Raw genomic sequence first — 21434 nt, 5'->3', positions numbered from 1 at the left:
ACCGGGGTACTCAAACTCCTCACCATCTGCGTGATGCTTCGGATATTACTGTAGCTTCTCTCTATTAGATATAGCATGTTGCTGTTGGCTGTCATGTTCTGGGCCTTCTGGACTGCAACTGCGAGCAGCTTGAGGCCCGTCTGAACCTCCTCAGCTTTCGTTCCTGACTGGGGAAACACAAGGGTTAATGGAGAAGACCATCATCACAGAATGTTAGCCCTCATTGTTCTAAGGCACAGCACTGGGAGGAGGTTGACTTCCAATGGAAAATGCAGGCCTATGGAAAAATCCCTTTAAACCAGCAGACTGAAAATCAGAGGGCTAACAAATATTCTGATCCTCACTCTCTTTGAGTCCCCTCCTTACCTAGAGCATCCAATTAATCCTTTTTGCCTAGTTTGACATACCAGGAGTACTTATAAAGTAGTCCATAATATGCTACAAAACAAATACCATATACCTTACTAACTCAACCTTTCAATGTTACCAATGAGCTTTGCAAGCTACAGGGTAGTTGTGTCCTTGAAAATGAATAACTTGCATTTATGTAGCTAGACTTCTGGACATCTCAAAGCACTTTACAGCATTAAAGTACTCTTGAAGTACTGAGTTTTCATATTGTCAAGCAGTAAAAAAATCCAGTAGCCAATTTGTGCAGAGTGAGATCCAATAAATTAAACTTAACCATGGTTAGTTCAGCTATTGTTTTAAAATAATTGGGTTTGGAGGATAAATATTGGCCAGGATTCAAATGCACTCTCATATCTTCTTTGGAATAGTGCTGTGAGCCTTTTACATCCAGCTGAGAGGGTCAACAGCTCTTTAGGCAATGCCTTATCTGTAAAATGGCTCTCTGGCAATGTGACATTCTGACAATACTGCATGAGGCTTTCAAATTAGATTATACATCCAATTCTTGCAGTGGGATTTGAGCTTTCTTACTCAGAGGTGAGAGGTTAAACTGATCAATCATCACAGGAGTATTGTAACATTGCGACATTCTGCTGCTAAAGCAGAGCGGTGGCCTGTCCTTTTAAAGTCGAATTGCTGTAGATAAGAAATTCTGTTGGTTATGTCCTGACGCTAATTTGATCTTCACTTTGAATTATTTTTAAATCTATTATTTTAAGATGCTGCTTACGCCTTGGCATATTGCCCTACCTGCACAGTTGTGATCTCCTGCTGCTTTCGCTGTATATATTGGGTTGGGGGCGGCAGGAGATAATAGTGATGTTGTTGAATGAGTATGCCTATACCCTGGGAAACAGGTTTAAATCCCACCATGGCTGCTGGTGCAGTTTAAATTCAATCAGTTCAAGTAAAATCTGGATTTGAAAGCTGGCCTCACTAACTGTGACCACAAAACTGAAATCAGCCTTCACAGCCAGCAGCCAATCACCAGTCACCCTTTATTTACAAATGCAGAGCCTTTGACAATAGCAGGTATTGCCTCTTAGTTAGCCAGGTATTCTGGGGCCCAGTCTCCTTGATATTCACCCTTTTATGTCAGTCAGGTCTCCCTGATTGGGGCTGTTAATCAAGTCCAGTCAGGGAACTCATATTCTGAGGTCCAGTTGGCTGACCTTGTTACAATCACTCCAAAAACTAACACCAATCGTTGTAAAAACCTGTCCTTTATGGAAGGAAACCAGCCAACCTGACCTGGTCTGGCCTACACCTGACTCCAGGCTTACAGTAATCATCAGAAATGGCCAAACAAATGAATGAATTCCAGGCCAATATGGAATGGGTAAGAAATTCCGGCTTTGCCTGTGACACCCACATTAAATAATTAAAATCAAATCAGGGCAGGTAGAAGATTGGTGTTGGATATTGGAATCATAAGGTTATGTTGCCATAGTCTTAACAGAACATTGGACTGGTTTCCCATTAGAGAGAGTGGAGGGACACCACATCATGCATTACTCTACATTGCAAGCCAGCCATCGAGCCAAGTGAGCCAACCAACCTCCCCTCCCCCCATGCAAACTTATACACCAGATAGAAAGATATTCAGTTTCTGAAAAAGGGTCACTTTGAAACATTGGTCGCTTCTGCGTCAGTCAAAATACTTAAGGAAGTAAACCAGTTGTTTATTGAGGTTTGTTAATGCAAAAACACACACCGGACTAAAACCTAACTTTAATTTAGGAATCACAGTTTTCTTTGAAGAAAAGTACCTAACCTCTAATTGACCTGGCAAACTGTCCAAGACAATTCAGGTCTAACTGACCCAAGACAGCACAATAATTACATGATGAGGCTTCAACAGGAACACAAGATGCACACAGCTGGACTCCAGTAGCAGAATATAGCACCAGACATAAAATTACATTGACCAACCATTTTATTCTTGTTAATCAGCTTATCAATTACCCACATTGAATAGTAACACAGACGACAAACTTAAACCATTCACCCTATACCTACTTTCCTCCTTTGCACACCTTTAGAGGAGTTTGAGGCCTAGTGTAAATGTTAGCAATGTGTAAACATTAGTAATCCTGGGAGTCCAGGTTACAACTATGGAGTACAGAGCGGTTGGTGGAATTTATTTTCAACTGGAACTGAATCTAGTCTCTGATGATGACATGAAACTAGCAATGACTGTCATTTAAAAAAACTGTCTGGTTTAACTAATGTCCTTTATACAGTCATAAAGTCATAGAGATGTATAGCACGGAAACAGACCTTTTGGTCTAACCTGTCCATGCCGACCAGATATCCCAACCCAATCGAGTCCCAGCTGCCAGTACCTGGCCCATATCCCTCCAAACTCTTCCTATTCATATACCCTCCAAAAGCCTTTTAAATGTTGCAATTGTACCAGCCTCCACCACATCCGCTGGCAGCTCATTCCATACACATACCACTCTCTGAGTGAAAATGTTGCCCCTTAGGTCTCTTTTATATCTTTCCTCTCTCACCCTAAACCTATGCCCTCTAGTTCTGGACTCCCTGACCCCAGGGAAAAGACTTTGTCTATTTATCCTATCCATGCCCTTCATAACTTTGTAAACCTCTATATAAGGTCACCTCTCAGCCTCCAACGCTCCACTCCAAGGTCTCTTTGTCCCTAGGACCTTATCATTAAGTGTATACATCCTGCTAAGATTTGCTTTCCAAAAATGCAGCACCTCGCATTAATTGGAATTAAATTCCATCTGCCACTTCTCAGCCCATCAGCCCATTTGATCAAGATGCCGTTGTAATCCGAGGTAACCCTCTTTGCTGTCCACTACACTTCCAATTTTGGTGTCATCTGCAAACTTACTAACTATACCTCTTATGCTTGCATCCAAATCATTTATATAAATGACGAAAAGTAGTGTACCCAGCACTGATCCTTGTCGCACTCCACTAGTCACAGGCCTCCAGTCTGAAAAACAACCCTCCACCACCACTCTCTGTCCTGTACCTTTGAGCCAGTTCTGTATTCAAATGGCTAGTTCTCCCTGTATTCCGTGAGATCCAAACTTGCTAATCAGTCTCCCATGGGGAACCTTGTCGAATGCCTGACTGAAGTTCATATAGATCACATCTACTGCTCTGCCCTCATCAATCTTCTTTGTTACTTCTTCAAAAAACTCAATCAAGTTTGTGAGACATAATTTCCCACGCGCAAAGCCATGTTGACTATCCCTAAACAGTCCTTGCTTTTCCAAATAAATGTTCATCCTGTCCCTTAGGATTCCCTCCAATAACTTGCCCACCACTGAGGTCAGGCTTACTGGTCTAATGTTCCCTGGCTTGTCCTTACCACCCTTCTTTTAAACAGTTGCACCACGTATGTCAAACTCCAGTCTTCCGGCACCTCACCTGTGACTATCGATGATAAAAATATTTCAGTAAGAGGCCCAGCAATCACTTCCCTAGCTACCCACAGAGTTCTAGTGTATACATGATCAGGTCCTGGGGATTTATCCATTTTTGTGTGTTTCAAGACTTCCAGCACTTCTGCCTCTATAATATGGACATTTTTCAAGATGTCACCATCTATTTGCCGACATTCCATATCTTCCATATCCTTTTCCACAGTAAATACTGATGCAAAATACTCGTTTAGTATCTCCCTCATTTTCTGCGGCTCCACACAAAGGCCGCCTTGCTGATCTTAGAGGGGCCCTATTCTCTCCTGAGTTACCCTTTTGTCCTTAATGTATTTGTAGAAACCCTTTGGATTCTATTTGCCAAAGCTATCTCATGTCTCCTTGTTGCCCTCCTGATTTACGTCTTAAGTATACTCCTACTGCCTTTATAATCTACTGAAGATTCACTCGATCTATCCTGACATATGCTTCCTTCTTTTTCTTAAGGAAAACCTCAATTTCTTTAGTCATCCAGCATTCCCTATACCGACCAGCCTTTCCTTTCACCCTGACAGAATATATTGTCTCTGGACTCTCACTATCTCATTTCTGAAGGCTTCCCATTTTCCAGCCATACCTTTACCTGCTAACATTTGTCCCCAATTAGCTTTTGAAAGTTCTTGCCTAATAATGTTAAAATTGGTCTTTCTCCAATTTAGAAGTTCAACTTTGAGATCTGGTCTATCCTTTTCCATCACTATTTTAAAACTAATAGAATTATGGTTGCGAGCCCCAAAGTGCTCCCCCACTGACACCTCAGTCACCTGCCCTGCCTTATTTCCTAAGTTTTGCACCTTCTCTAGTAGGTACATCCACATACTGAATCAGAAAATTTTCTTGTTCACATTTAACAAATTCCTCTCCATCTAAACCTTTAACACTATGGCAGTCTCACTCTATGTTTGTAAAGTTAAAATTCCTTAGCATAACCACTCTATTATTCTTACACATAACTGAGATCTTCTTACAAATTTGTTTCTCAATTTCTCTCTGTCTATTGGGGGGGTCTATAATACAATCCCAATAAGGGACGGAAATCTGCAGTTCTCACCCAGTCTGGCCAATATGTGACTCCATACCCATAGTGACATAGTTGAATGTCTTCTCAAATGACCTAGTAAGCTGCTCAGTTTAAGGGCACTTAGAGATGGTGAACAATCACTGCACAAAGATGCCCACATCCCATTCAAAAAAATACCCTCTTCTCCTCAAATTCCTTAAGTTTTCTTGATCATAGGTCCTGATTCAATGTTCCTCATGAGAACTCTCTTCCTATTGGCCAAAAACTTCCACCTGATGTCCCTCCTGGCTCCCAACTCGTCTTGTGGTATTTAAACCCTTTATCTTTGTGAACAATAAACCTGTAGCTTTGTCAATCCATTTCTTAATCTTGAGAAATGCAATTAAGTCATTTTAATTGGTTGGTTGGCATGTCTAGTTGAGGTGTTACTGTGGAGGATGCACCAGGGAGCAATTGACTCCCATGCTTTTGTTTCACATTTAAAAGACACAATGCCTGAATATGTTCTTTAATCCTACACAAAATACGTTGCTTCTCACAAGTGTGAATCAGCCACATTGTGAGCCTGACTGAACATCTTAAACTGGTTGTTCATGTAATTTGTAGATTTGAGATTGTTCAGCAAATGCTGTCCAATTGGAAATTATGTCTACCAAGTGACTACTTTACCTTTGCTCACATTGATCTGCCATTGACCCAGGCTCAGCTGCCTAAATTATTGTGAACCAGGTTTGTCCTACATCCTATTTACCTTTAAAATATTAATAGTTATACATAATCTCAGAATCTTCACTCCACAAACTGGGCAAAAGAACAGCAGGATGCAATTCAATCCCTCAAGATTGTTCAGCCATTCAGTTAAATGATCACCCTGATCTGGAAATAACTTGTAACCTAACAAAATCCTATCGATCCTCACCTTGAAAGTCCAAAATTGACCCCTAATTTCTCCCAAATCACCACAACATTCATAATATTTTGAGGAAACAGTGTTCTACATTTTCACTATGCTTAATATGAAAAAGTGATTTAGCTATTAAATTGCCTTGTTCTAATTTAAGATAATCTCCTTTGTTATTGATTTCACCAAAGGTACCAGTTTCCTTCATCGAACTTGCCAAATGTTTTGCAATTTTTAAGGCTTCCAATAAATTGGAAGTACACACCAATCTTATGCAACTTCTCCTTATAACATAACCCTTTAAATTTTGATATAATTGTGGTGAATTTAAGCCATAGCCAAGTTTCTGCAAGTCTGATGTTATTCAACTAAAACAACATTAAAATACCTTCTAGTGAATTCACTATCGTTTAAAAAAGATGATACTGAAATGACTCAATGTAATGGTGTCACATTATGGCACAATACCAAACCTAACATCAAAGTACACATCTGGTGTCAGGTATAGATACTAGGTACAGATTAGAACAATGTTTCCAAAACTTTTCCCATAATGACCTCATTTTGATGACATAAATCAAGTCATAAAATTAGAGAAGAAGGTGAGAAGTTTGAAAGTGATATTGTTGATTTAAATCCTCCAACACTAGCCATCTTGTATTAAAATCTTTTCTCACATTCAATGTAAATTACAATATTCATTTTATGACTGGTCTGACTACTAAGTGCTGACCAGTCAGACAAAGATTAGAATGCAATTTCAAATACAGAACAGTTGAATAGCGCTTGAAGGTTCTGATCATCTTCCAAGTCTGTTCTCGTGTTTCCAGAAACGCCATGCTTGAATTCTTCCAATTAAGCTTTCACTCTTGCTACAGTACCAAATGGCTTGTGACCAAATTAGACTGTCCTTCTTCATCCTTCTCAACCTGTCAGTAGGCTTTGATACCATTGTACAATCCACTTTGTTTGTCACTATTACTGGTTAGCTGGGTGGGACTGTCCTCATCCAGTTCCATTCTTATCTATCTAATCATGCCCAGAGAAGCACTTGCAGTTGCTTCTAATCCTCTTACTGGTACTTCCCCAAGGATTTATCATTGGTCCCACTTATTTCTCACCGACAAGTAGCTCCTCAGTCACTTCATCTGAAAGCAACATTTTCATTTTCCAATGTATGCTGATGACACTCAGCTCTTGACGCCACACTGTTGCTCAACTATCAGTCTGTTAATCCAACATCAAGTACTGTATGGCCAGAAATGTTCTCCTACTAGATATTGGGAAGACCAAAGCTATCTTTAATCCTTGCTACAAATCATGTCACTCTTGAGATTGAATCCATCATTGGTAATAGGCTGAGACCAAACCAGACAGTTCACAAGATGGTGTCCTGAGCTGACAATCACATTATTTAGGCCATCACTCCGACCACCCACTTCCATTTCTCTAACATCATTCAACTTCACTGCTGCTGAAACCCTCAGCCATGCCTTTGTCGCTTCTTGAACTGGACATTCCAAATTATGCCTAGACGACCTTCCAGAGTCTGCATGGACTTGAGGTTATCCAAAGGTCTGTTACCTATGTCTTTCCTCCTCTTCACCTCTCACCCCCTCTGCTTGCTGCACTGGCTCCCATCTAAACAGTGCCTCAATTTTAAAATTCTCATCCATGTTTTCTAATGCCAGCAAACTTCACGCCTCTCTATCTCTGTAATCTTCTCCAGGCCTATAACCCTTCTGGATCTCTATGCTCCCCACATTCTGGCCCTTGGGCATTCCCCAATTTTAGTCATTCTACCATTGGTGGCCATGCCTTCAGATACCTGAAGTACTAAGCTCTGAAATTCCCTCCCAGAACTCCTCCATCTCTGTCTCCTATTTTAAGAATGTCACTAAAACCTACTTAGTTGACTAAGCCTTCGATCATTCGCTCTAATATTGTGTTAAGAACATAAGGAATTAGAGTAGAAGTAGACCATTCAGCCCTCCTAAACCTTGCTTTGTCATCAACTGTTGTCAACTTTGTCATGGCCGATCATTGACCCTAACTCTATTGCTGACTCCACATTTCCTTCATTCACTGAGAGACCAAACATCTGTCAATCTCAGCCTTAAATGTGTTCAACAATGGAGCATTTACAACCCTCTGGGGCACAGAATCCAAAGGTTCACAACTCTCTGAGTAACAAAATTCCTCCTCATCTCAGTCTTAAACAATTGTTCCCTTTTTACTGAGAGAGCATGCTTCTGCATTCTAAATTCCCTGAACAATGGAAACAACCTCTCAGTATCTTCCATGTCAAACCCTTCAAAATCTTCCATATTTTTCTACTATCTCTTATCATGGTTTTAACTTCCAAACTGTAAAGGCCCAATTTACTCAATTTCTCATTACAGGACAACTCAGAACCAATCCAAATGAACCTTTGGGGCATTGGCTCCAATATAGATATATCTTTCCTTTGACATGTAGACTAATACAGCACAAATCATTCCAGGTGTGGTCTCACCGAAGCTCTGAAGCAAGGCTTCCTTGATCTTACTCTCTAATACCTTTGCAATAAAGACCAACATGCATTTTGCCTTGCTAATTGCATGCTATACATCCATGAATTTTGTATTCCTTATATAAATCCTTCCAAATATCAACATTTGCATCTTTTAAAGAAATATTTGGTCATCTGTTCTTATGAACAAAATGAATAACCTCACATTTTCCCACATTAGATTCTTTAAAATACCTCATTGCCTACTCAATTAATCTGCTCATATCTTTTTTGCGTCCTCCTCACGTTACATTTCCACTTCACTTTAGACCATCCCAGAACTGAATCATGTGGCACTACACTGGTCACAACCTGCCAACTTGAAAATATCCATTCATCTCTATGCTCTGACCCCCAAAAATGACTCCACTATCCATGTTGAAATATTAGCTCCATGATCTCCGGTGTGGCACTTCATTGGATGTATTTTGGAATACAAGTTTATACCGGTTCTCCTTTATCTTTTCTATTAATTGTATCCTCAAAATTCCAATAAATTTTGGCAAACATGCTTTCCCCTTTTTCAAACCATGCTGACTTTGTTCGATCTGCTACCTTCTGGACCTCTATGCTCCCCTAATTCTGGCCCTTGGTCATTCCTCAATTTTTGTCATTCTACCATCAGTGGCCATGCCTTCAGCTACCTGGAGTACTAAGCTCTGAAAGTGGGTTGTTGAGACTTCCTTAAGGGATTCCAAACATTCTCTCAATGATTGATGTCAGGCTAACTGGCCTAGAGCTCACTGTTTTCTCTCTCTGCCTCAGTCTCTCTTTCCTTGCTTGATTACCTGTACTAATTGCAATATGCTGGGACTGAGGGAGATTAATTGGTTTGCAGTCAGATTTTGATTTACAACACTTCTAGAGTCATAGAGTCATACAGCACTGTAGTGATTGGAATCAAGTGGATCTTATTAACTATGAGATCTTTGATTGGGATGGTTAACCTGGGCCAATTAGGGAGCCTTGGCTGACAGATATAAACAGGAGATTCAGAATCTCTTCACTTAAGGGACTGGCTTAAGGGAAACTAGCCACAGCCAGTGTGCTGTACGCATGTAAATAAAGGGCGACTTGGTGACGGGATACTGGCCTCTACGCAATTATTTCAAGCACAGAAACAGACCCTTCAGTCCAACACGTCTGCACCGACCCGACATGCCAATCTGACTTAGTCCCATTTGCCAGTATTTCCTTCTAGTTATCCCTCTAAACCCTTCCTATTCATATACCCATCCAGATGCCTTGCAAATGTTGCACCTGCCTCCACAACTTCCTTTGGCAGCTTGTTCCATACATACACCACCTTCTGTGTAAAACGCCTACTCCTCAGGTCCTTTTTAAACATTTCACCTCTCACTTATGTCCTCTAGTTTTGGATTCCCCTACCCTGGATAAAAGACCTTGGCTATTCACCCTATCCATGCCCCTCATGATTTCATCAACCTCTATAAGGTCACCTCTCAGCCTCCAACGCTCCAGAGGAAAAAAGCCCTAGGCTATTAAGCCCTTCCCTATAACTCAAACCCTCCAGTTCCTGCAACATCCTTGTACATCTTTTCCACACCCTCTCAAGTTTAACAACATCCTTCCTATAGAAGAGTGACCAGAATTGAACACAGTATTTTAAAAGTGGCCTCACCAATGTACTGTACAGCCACAACATGACCAAAGTCCTATACTCAATGCAATGACCAATGAAGGCAAACATGCCAAACGTTTTCTTCACCACCCTGTCTACCTGCAATTTCACTTTCATAGAACAGTACACCTGTACCTCTAGGTCTCTGTTAGGCCACACTCTCCAGTTCCATACTATAAATGGTACAAGTCATGCCCTAGTTTGCCTTACCAAAATACAATACCTCACAATTATCTAAGTTAAAATCCATCTGCCACTCATTGGCTCATCTGATCTAGGTGTCTTTGTACTCGAAGATAATCTTCTTCACTGTCCATTACACCACTTATTTTGGTGTCATCTGAAAACTTAATAACCATGCCTCCTATACTCACATCCAAATTATTTACATAAATGACAAAAAGCAGCGAATCCATACTGATTCTTGCGGCACACCACTGATCACAGGCCTCCAGTCCAAAAACAAACCTTCTACCACTACTTTCTGTCTCCTACCTTCAAGTCAATTTTGTATCCAATTGGCTAGCTCCCCTGAGATCCCACGTAATCTAACCTTACTAACTAGTCAAACATTTTGCTGAAGTTCATATCGACAAGGTCCACCATTTTGCCATACCAATCTTCTTTGTCACCTCTTCAAAAAACTCAGTCAAGTAAGACAGACATTATTGCCCATACAAAATCTTAGTTTAGTATCTCACCCATCTCCTAGGTTCTATACACATAGATGATCTTTAAGAAGCCCTATTCTCTCCCTAGTTACTCGTTTGCAATTAATGTGTAATATTTGGATTCTCCTTAACTGTATTTGCAAAGCTATTTCATGTCCCCTTTTTGCTCTCCTAATTTCCCACTTAAGTATATTCCTACTGCCCTTACGCCCCTCTATTACCAGATTTATTGAATCCTAGATGTCTATTCCTACCATATGCCTCCTTTTTCTTGACCAGAGTCTCATTTTCTCTAATTATCCAGCATTTCCTACACCTACCAGCCTTGCCCTTCACATAACAGGAATATACCGTCTCTAAACTCTCATGTTCTCCCATTTGTAAAGGCTTCTCACTTCCCAATCATCCCTTTGCCTGCAAATAGCCTCCCCCAATGAACTTTTGAAAGGTCCTGTCTAATATCATCAAAATTAGCCTTACTCTAATTTAGAACTTTAACTTTTTAATCAGCTCTATTCTTTTCCACAACTATTTTAAACTAATAGAATTGTCCAAAGTGCTCCCCCATTGACACTTTATACGTTAGTGATCTGGATGAAGGAACTGAGGGCTATGTTTACAGATGATACAAAAATAGATTAGATTAGGTAACTTACAATGCGGAAACAGGCCCTTCGGCCCAACAAGTCCACACCGACCCGCCGAAGCACAACCCACCCATACCCCCTACATTTATCCCTTACCTCACACTATGGGCAATTTAGCATGGCCAATTCACCTGACCCGCACATCTTTGGACTGTGGGAGGAAACCGGTGCACCCGGAGGAAACCCACGCAGACACGGGGAGAATGTGCAAACTCCACACAGTCAGTCGCCTGAGGCAGGAACTGAACCTGGGTCTCTGGCGCTGTGAGGCAGCAGTGCTAACCACTGTGCCACCATGCCGCCCACAGGGGGAGGGGCAGGTAGTATTGAGGAGGCGGGGAGGCTGCAGAAGGATTTATACAGGTTAGGAGAGTGGGCAAAGAAGTGGCAGATGAAATACAGTGTGGGAAAGTGTGAGGCCATGCACTTTGGTAGGAAGAATAGAGGCATGGACCATTCTCTTAATAGGGAGAAAATTCGGAAGTCGGAAGTGCAAAGGGATTTGGGAATCCTAGTCCAGGTTTCTCTTAAGGTAAACATGCAGGTTAAGTCGGTAGTTAGGAAGGCAAATACAACGTTGTCATTCATCTAGAATATAAAAGCAGGGCTGTACTACTGAGGCTTTACAAAGCTTGGGTCAGACCACATTTAGAGTATTGTGACAATTTTGGGCCCCATACCTCAGGAAAAATGTATTGGCCCTGGAGCGGATTCAGAGGAGGTTCCTGAGAATGATCCCAGGAATGTAAGGCTTAACAGATGAGGAATGTTTGAGGACTCTGGGACTATACGCAGTGGAGTTTAGAACGATGAGGGGAGATCTGATTGAAAGTCACTGAACTGCCTGGACAGAGTGGATGTTGGGAAGATGTCTCCATTGGCAGGAGAGGTGAGGACCCAGGGGAACGGCCTAAGAGTAAAGGGAAGAACCTTTAGAACAGAGATTAGGAGAAACTTCTTTAGCCAGAGAGTGGTGAATCTGTGGAATTCATGGCCACAGAGGGCTGTGGAGGCCAGGTCACTGAGTATATTTAAAATAGAGATAGATAGATTGATTACAAATGGTTATGGAGAGAAAGTGGGAAAATAGAACGTAGAACATTACAGTGCAGTACAGACCCTTTGGCCCTCGATATTGCATTGACCTGTGAAACCAATCTGAAGCCCATCTAACCTACACTATTCCATTGTCATCCATATGTTTATCCAGTGACCATTTAGATGCCCTTAGAATTAGCGAGTCTACTACTGTTGCAGGTAGGGCCTTTACTACTCTCTGAGTAAAGAACCTACCTCTTACATCTGTTGTATATTTATCCCCCCTCAATTTGTTGCTGTAATACAATCCTAAAAAAGGTACCATCCCTTTCTTACTTCTCAGTTCCACTCATATAACTTCACTGAATGATCTCCCAGGAATATCCTCCTGAATGCAGACACAATGTTATCCTTAATTAAAAGCACCACGCCCCCTCCTCTTTTGCCTCCTTTTTTTATCCTTCTAATAGCAATAATACCCTAGAATATTAAGCTGCCAGTCCTGTCCGTCCTTAAATCACGTTTGGAATAGCTATAATATCCCAGTCCCATGTTCCCAAATATGCCCTGAGTTCATCCGTCTTACCTGTCAGACCTTTTGCAGTGAAATAAATGCAGTTTAATTTATCGGTGCTATCTCGTTCTCTGCCAAGCTCTTGTCTGCCTTGACTATTTGACTTGCTTCCCTTATCGCCTGTACCAGCCTCAGCTTTTCCTCTTTCTCACTACCGCTTTGGTTCCCACCAAACCCCTTACTGATTTAAAGCCACCTGAGTAGCGCGAGCAAATCTCCCTCAAGGATATTAGTCCCATTCCAATTCAGGGAGAACCATACAAGTTGCTTCTCCTCCTGAAGAGATCTCAATGATCCTAAAGGGTGAATCCTTGACCCCTGCACCAGCTCTTCAGCCTCCCAGTCTTCCATTCCTCTCTTACTAGCACGTGGCACCAGTAGTCGTCCAGATATTAGTCCTCTCGAGGATCTACTTATTAATCTCCTGCCTAGTTTCCTATATTCTCTCTGAAGAACCTCATCCCTTTCACAACTTATGTCGTTGGTACCGATGTGGACAATACCCTCCTGCTGGTCACCTTCCCCTTTCAGAATACTCTATACTGTCTCTGAGACATCCTTGACCCTGGCACCAGGGAGGCAAACACCATCCTGATGTCTCATTGACAGCCACAGGAAAGTTTTTCTGTGCCTCTGTGAAGCACATTGAGATTTTGTATTGTAGTAAAGCTGATGCGTAAATGAAAGCTGCTGTGTCGCTGAAAATAACTGGTCTCATCAAGAAGACCCTCATTACAGTAAAATGAATAGAAAATATTACATTATAAGCATATTTTCTGATAATTGAAATTGCAATTGCTTTTAATACAGTTTAAGAATCTCTAATTACCTGTAACTGAGGTTTTCCTATGGTTATAGCATCTATAATGTTCAAGTAGAGTCAAAGGAGAGGTGAGAGTGTGGTGCTGGAAAAGCACAGCAGGTCAGGCAGCATCCGAGCAGCAGGAGAGTCGACGTTTCGGGCAAAAGCCCTTCATCAGGAATTTCATCAGGCTTTTGCCCGAAATGTCGATTCTCCTGCTCCTCGGATGCTGCCTGACTTGCTGTGCTTTTCCAGCACCACACTCTCAACCCTAATCTCCAGTATCTGCAGTCCTCACTTTCACAATTAAAGTAGAGGCAGCTTTGTGTAGTGGTTCCTCAACTACTGTGAACTAAGATGAGACATTTTGCTTCAGATGCTCATTAGTGAAGGTTTTCACTTGGGCCTGACTTAAGATCAACAGTGACACACCACATGTCCAATTCTTAAATGCCCTTTCTCCTTACCACAATGGGCGTAGTGAAAACCAGATGCAAGGGAACAATGTAAAATGGGTTGAAGAGAACATCTGACCAAACATCTGCTAGTATCAAGTATAGCTTTTATAGGAAATGCAGTACTCCCAAAAGGTGTGCATCATGCTGGAGACAAATGCAAATTATGAAGACATTCGCCCCAGCCACAGCAGGTATCAACATTCCTCTTTGACTTCCAACCTGAAATTAGGGCCAATTGTAGGGGAGACGCAAAGCTGTCCTGGTCTAGCAACTTAATTTTATTCTATTCTAAACCTATTTCACATTCTTTTTCCCTGAATTAAGCAGAAACCTTGCCCCAGTTGGTGAGAATGCCAGGCCAGTCAGATAAGATTTGGACTAGAATTGACAGCCTTAATTTGATGACCAGCCAGATACCATTCCACTTATACGCTTATCGGAAAGAATCATGAACAGAATACCAACTTACGTCTTTTGTTTCCCATTCTCTGTAGTTGACATTGGTCTTTGGAAGAGTGAAGTTTCCCGGGAGGGTGCAGGCTTCCTCGCACTGTTTCTAAATGGAAGGATATCACAGTCAGGCAAAGAACCAGTCTCTCCCCACCTACTGACACTCAGTTTCAAATCCTCACCTTGAGAGAAAAACCTTAGGAGTAGGTCACAGGACATTGGTGAAAGGTTTCCAAGGGTAAATCCTGGAATCTTAAAATTAACGATTGGTTGTTTTAGAGTGCTGATATGAAGCACTTTTTTTTAATTCCTGTGTTGTGAGCATCACTGGCTTGGCCTGCATTTAATGTCCATCCTAATTATCCCTTGAGAAAGTGGTGGTGAACTGTCTTCTTCAACCACTGTAATCCATGTGATGTAGGAACACTCAAGAAAGGAGTTCCAGGATTTTGACCTTGCAACAGTGAAGGAGTGGTGACATATTTGCGAGTCGCGATGATACGTTGCTTGGATGGCACTTACAGGTGGTGCCGTTCCCACTGACCTGCTGACCTTATCTTCCCATGTGGAAGTCCTGGGTCTGGAAGGTTGAAGTAAGTTGCTGCAGTGTATCTTGTAGATGGTACACACTGCTGAAACTGTGGTGGGAGGAGAACGATTTGAAAAGGACGTGAAGGGAAACTTTTTTGACGTTGAGAGTGGTTCGCGTGTGGAATGAACTGCCAGAGAAAGTGGTGGATGTGGGTACAGTTACAATATTTAAAAGACATTTGGATAACTACATGAATAGGAAAGGTTTGGCAGGATATGAGCCAAGCGCAGGTGGGTGGGACTAGTTTAGTTAGAGATCATGGTCAGTGTGAATTGATTGGACCGAAGGGTGTGTTTCTGTGTTGTATGGCTGTTTATAAAAGCAAAATACTGTGGATACTGGAAATCTGAAGCAGACCCTCAGAATGCTGGAGAAAGTCATCAGGTGTGGCAGTATCTGTGGATAGAAATAGAGAAACAAATGCATGCCAGTTTTAAGTATGACACTTTAGGACTGTTCTTTCCTATAGGTAAGTGGCATTGAGTTAGATGATCAACCAAACTCTAAACGTGAACTCGGTTTTTCTCTCCACAGCTGCTGCCAGACTTGTTGTTTCTCCAGCATTCTCTGTTGAAGAATGTGGATGTGGTAGCAGTCAGGCAGACTGCTTTGTCTTGGATAATGTCAAGCTAACTGAGTATCGTTGGAGCTGCACTGATCCACACTCCTGTCTGGTGCCTTGTTGATGGTGGACAGGCTTTGGGGAGTCAGGAGGTGAGTTACTCACTGCAGAATTCCTAGCTTCCGGCCTGCTCCTGCACTCACTGTATTTACATGGCTGGTCCGTTTCTGCTGCTGGAGGTGCTTTGTGAGGTTTCACACCTGGGAGAAGTGCAACAGCGTGACAGCGACCTGCTTCTCCCACACAGCAGAGTCAAACTTTGAGTCAGTGATAGCAGTACTAAAACAATTGCCTGTTTTACAAGGACCTTTGTGGATTAACCACTGCCCCTTTCCGTGCCCAGACTGTCTTCATTCCTGTGATTTTAACTGAATCACAGGATATGCAAGAGACACCTGGGAGTGGTGTTCAGCATCTGACAGAAAGAGGGGAAAAGGCAGTAGGAGAGTGCGGCCATGTTGCACTCAGGGTCTGATTTTGATTTAGAATGTAATGCTGCTTGACCTCCTTGCTGCGCACTCTCAAATTTAAATACTATATTAACATGTGGAGGGGTAATTCATGTATGCTCACCAGCTGAGCACTCTACTACGGCAACAATTTATCTTTCCATAAAGCTCAATCTGTGAAGAAAGTCATTTCATAGCATCTTACAGAGTTTTGAAATTGAGTGGATAGCGCGTGGGCTGGGGGAGGAAAGGAGAGGTCATGTTGTGGAGAGGAAGTACTCAGAGAGGCAGCACAGGAATGTGGGAACATGAGTAAGCCCCGCAGTTTGTTCTGCCATTCAATAAGATTGTGGCTGATCTGTCATTCAGTTCTTTCCTATGTTCCCTGTCTCTCAATTCCCTTGCCTAATAAAATCAGTTAAATTCCATGTGGAAAATTGTGAAAACCGTGGTAAGCTTTTGGGAGTGAGAAGATCAGATTTCTCTGACCGATTATGTGAACAGTGCTCGTCAACTGCGGCCTTCAGTGGCTGAGTTCTAATTTTAAGATTGCGATAACCCCATTTTGGTTTTCACCATTCGTGAGAAGTTTTTTCTACCCTACAGAAAGCATTCATCAGAAAAATATTTTTAATAGTCAGACATGTTATGACATCTCTGTGCTGTTGGGACTTGAACCATGTTAACAGTTTTGTCAGATCATCCATCACACTTCAAAATTAAAGGGAATATGAACCATATCTTTGCATGCAGTACTTGTCATTTCACTCTTTAAGGTCTGGTATCACTTTGTTGAAACTGTGTGGCATGCCCACTAAGGCCAATGTATCATTTCCTTTTCTCCATCCTTCCTTGGGATGTGGGTGTTGCTGGGAAGGTCAGCATTTTGTTGCCCATCTTTAATTGCCCTTGAACCAAATGACTTAGAGTCATAGAGTCATAGAGATGTACAGCATGGAAACAGACCCTTCGGTCCAACCCGTCCATGCTGACCAGATATCCCAACCCAATCTGCTCCCACCTGCCAGCACCCGGCCCATATCCCTCCAAACCCTTCCTATTCATATACCCATCCAAATGCCTCTTAAATGTTGCAATTGTACCTGCCTCCACCACTTCCTCTGGCAGCCCATTCCATACACATACCACCCTCTGTGTGAAAAAGGTCTCTTCTTTATCTTTCCCCTCTCACCCTAAACCTATGCCCTCTAGTTCCGGACTCTCCAACCCCAGGGAAGAGACTTTGCCTACTTACCCTATCCATGCCCCTCATAATTTTGTAAACCTCTATAAGGTCACCTCTCAGCCTCCGATGCTCCAGGGAAAACAGCCCCAGCCTGTTCAGCCTCTCTCTGTAGCTCATGTCCTCCAACCCTGGCAACATCCTTGTAAATCTTTTCTGAACCCTTTCAAGTTTCACAACATCTTTCCACTACACCTCCAATTTTGGTGTCACCTGCAAACTTACTAACTGTACATCTTATGCTCGCATCCAAATCATTTATGTAAATGACAAAAAGTAGAGGGCCCAGCACCGATCCTTGTGGCACTCCACTGGTCACAGGCCTCCAGTCTGAAAAACAACCCTCCACCACCACCCTCTGTCTTCTACCTTTGACCCAGTTCTGTATCCAAATGGCTAGTTCTCCCTGTATTCCGAGAGGTCTGACCTTGCTAATCAGTCTCCCATGGGGAACCTTGTCGAACGCCTTACTGAAGTCCATATGAATCACATCTACTGCTCTGCCCTCATCAATCCTCTTTGCTACTTACTCAAAAACACTCAATCAAGTTTGTGAGCCATGATTTCCCACGCACAAAGCCATGTTGACTATCCCTAATCAGTCCTTGCGTTTCCGATACATGTACACTTGCTTGTCAATTTCTTGGAGCAGCTAAGACTTAATCACATTGCTGTGGGTCTGGAGTCACATGTAGGCCAGACCAAGTTAGGATGGCAGATTTCCTTCCGTAAATGGCATTACTGAACCAGAGTGTTTGTAACAAAAACAAATCAATGATTGTTGTCATGGTCACCAGGACTGAAACTAGCTTTCACTTCCAGATTTGTGAACTGATTGTTGGTTTACACAGCAGTGTGATGCCAATTCCCATCACCGGCTTGAGGTTACCATGAGGGACTCTCCTTCTCAACCTCTTCCCTCGCCTGAGGTCTGGTGGCCTTCAGGTTAAATCACCACCAGTCACTTCTCTCTAATAAGACAGCAGCCCCTATGGTCTGGTGAGACTATAGCGACAGAACTAGAAGAACTGAATTTAAATTTCACCATCTGCTTATCAGATTTGAGCCCATTTACCCAGAGCCTTTGGCCTGTTAGTCTGGTGACATTACCACTGCCATACCTTCTCCCCACCATTGTGCCTCCTGTTCAGCATGTTAAACTGAATGCAGTATTCCAAATGGAGTCTACCAAGGCTCCATACAGCTCAAGCTGTGGGATGAACCTTGCATTTTTGTTGGTGAAGTGCAAATCATGTCAAGTTTTTCGGAGGGTCTTTCACCTCGAGGCCCATCTCGCTGTATCTTACCAAACTCATCTCATTCATTAACTACCTTTCTGGCATCTCTCCTGAACCTTTCTAGCCCCATCTTGCCAAGACTGTTCCCAGAACAACTTACCAATCAGCTGATAGACCAGCATCTTTGGTACCATATTTAAAGGCCAATGTGTACCTTGGACTCTTGCATTCTGACGCTGCCCTGCTCAGTGACAGACAGTGTAAGAATTCAGAGAAGAGGAAGATGGTGTTGGAAACACTGGCAGAGGATTGTTGTCCACTTCCCAGAAGACCAGAAGAGATGGCCAAACCCTAATAACTTGATCCAAGGTCACTGCCCAATTCAGTGTAGTCTCCACGGTGTGGAGGAACAGTCAACAGTGTCACAAGAAGGTCAACGATCTTCTCCACTCCTATCACGAGCATCTCTCTGCTACCTCTCATTCACTAGCTCCGGCACTACACCTGCTTCCCAGCAAGGCTCTTGTGCTACCCACTCCCACTATTGTTTGCAACACCTTCCCTCAGTTCCCCTCACAGCCTCATTCCCTACAAGCTTGTACTGACTGCTAAGTGGGAATGTTAGCGCTAGAAAGTTGGGGACCACTTCATGGAGACAGCTCCTTAGCTGGCTGAGGAAGCAAATGGTCCATGCCACTAGCACTCAGAGGATCCAGACGGAGAGGATCCTGTGGTGTGTGCAGTCAGGAACTTTGTCCATATGTCCAGTGAGGGACAGGGCTAGTAGGTAGGTATGTAGGATGCAAAGGCTCTGATTTGCAGAGGCTGCAGGAGTGCGGCTGTGCTGTGAGGCTCAGCTGCCTTGACCATGCAACTATCTGGTTGTCTCTGTGGAGAGGTTCCTCCAGCCCCCTCAAGGGCTTCTGGAGAGGTGCATATGCCTACACTCCATCGTCCCAGTCACTAGTCCTCAGGACTATAAACGTGGCAATAACAGCATTGACCTAATGCATACTGGAGGTGTTCTTTCATCACAAGGAGCTAGTGTGATGCCAAGGCTCACCAGGACGGAAGAGGGACTATATCCAGACCCCTCAGGACACTCCAGCAGTGGCTGGGTCGTATACCTCCACCCTGCCTGCACCTGGTCCAATCCAGGAGTTGGCAAAAGTGAGGACTGCAGATGCTGGAAATCAGAGTCAAGATTAGAGTGGTGCTGGAAAAGCACAGCAGGTCAGGCAGCATCCGAGGAGCAGGAAAATGCACGTTTTAGGCAAAAGCCCTTCATCAGGAAGAATTGTTTGTCTGTCGCTGCATGCAGACTATCCAAATAGCAGCCTTTCAAATGCTGGTTGCTGCTGTACCCCACAAAGCAAGCCTGTGCTTCCTGAGTGACCTGCAAGTGAACCTGAGAGATGCCAATGGGATAGTGACGGGTTGGTAAGTATCAACTGTCAATATCCATTGTCAAGGGCTGTATGGAGCTGATGTCCATGGTTCATACCTTGAGATGCTATCTGGTGCCGTGCAAGCCAGTGGTGAGCTGAAGTCACCATGTACCTTCTCTGATTTCCATGTCAAGAATTCACAATATGTAGCTTGCAAGACCGCTGCCTTGCAAGACATTCATTTCACCACTCAGCAAGTGCACAACTGATGCAGCGAGCTGCTCCCGAAGTTGAGATAGGCCTTGCCAGACTTGTTGTGCGATTTTGCTACAAATCCTATCAGAGCCCACATTACTCAGGTTCCTGGGAGATTCCACAAAAAAGTATTATTTGTATCCCAGCCCTGAAGTGATAAAGGCTGCATTCCATTCATCTTTGACATCTTTGTACTCTCAGGTTTAATGATTTGTTTATGTGAACATTCAAATCCCTTTGTTGATCCATGGTTCTCAGTCTTTCCTCACTATTGTCTTTCTTTGGGTCCAAAGTCTACATCAGAGAGGGAGCGGGCACGGTGAAATTCAGAGGGGGTTCAGTGCAAGTGGTGCTAAGTCAATGTGAACCAAAACTGGAGGAGGGGAAGCTGTGAGCCAATATTAGAGATGAAGATGGATCACCATGATTGGGTGGAAATGGGGGAGGGGAAGAAAGGTCAAGGCCTGTGGTGAATATCAAAGTGAGGAATGAATGCTTCAAGTAGGAATTCTCTGGGGTACAACAAGTGGGCGGCACGGTGGCACAGTGGTTAGCACTGCTGCCTCACAGCGCCTGAGACCCGGGTTCAATTCCCGACTCAGGCGACTGACTGTGTGGAGTTTGCACGTTCTCCCCGTGTCTGCGTGGGTTTCCTCCGGGTGCTCCGGTTTCCTCCCACAGTCCAAAGATGTGCGGGTCAGGTGAATTGGCCATGCTAAATTGCCCTTATACATATAAGGGGTATACGTAGGGGTATGGGTGGGTTGCGCATCGGCGGGTAGGTGTGGACTTGTTGGGCCGAAGGGCCTGTTTCCACACTGTAAGTAATCTAATCTGAAAAGTGCACAAAATTTTAAAGGGCTTGACAAGGTCGATGCAGGAAGGAAATGTTTCCCCTTGGCTGGGAGTCTCGAACCAGGGCAGTCTCAGAGCAAGGAGTAAGCCATTCAGGATTGAAATTTCTTCACTCAGATGGTAGTGAATCTTCAGGATTCCCCACCCCTGACGGCTATGGAGGGACCA

General features: G+C 43.2%; 1 protein-coding gene across 1 annotated transcript in view; it reads right to left on the bottom strand.

Annotated features, from left to right (window-relative positions):
- The window catches only part of epoa (erythropoietin a), a 57664-nt gene that overhangs the window by 12716 nt on the left and 23514 nt on the right, over nucleotides 1–21434 (bottom strand). The window contains exons 3-4 of the mRNA XM_060854681.1: nucleotides 14644–14730; nucleotides 3–167 (exon numbers count right to left, since the gene is read on the bottom strand). Coding sequence (XP_060710664.1) covers nucleotides 3–167; nucleotides 14644–14730 — 252 coding nt within the window. The remainder of the gene's footprint in view (nucleotides 1–2; nucleotides 168–14643; nucleotides 14731–21434) is intronic.

The sequence above is a fragment of the Hemiscyllium ocellatum genome, chromosome 44 (assembly GCF_020745735.1).
Source record: "Hemiscyllium ocellatum isolate sHemOce1 chromosome 44, sHemOce1.pat.X.cur, whole genome shotgun sequence".
In the NCBI taxonomy this organism is placed as follows: Eukaryota; Metazoa; Chordata; class Chondrichthyes; order Orectolobiformes; family Hemiscylliidae; genus Hemiscyllium; species Hemiscyllium ocellatum.
The sequence above is the reverse complement of the archived record's forward strand: the minus strand, read 5'-3'. Positions and strand labels throughout refer to the sequence as shown.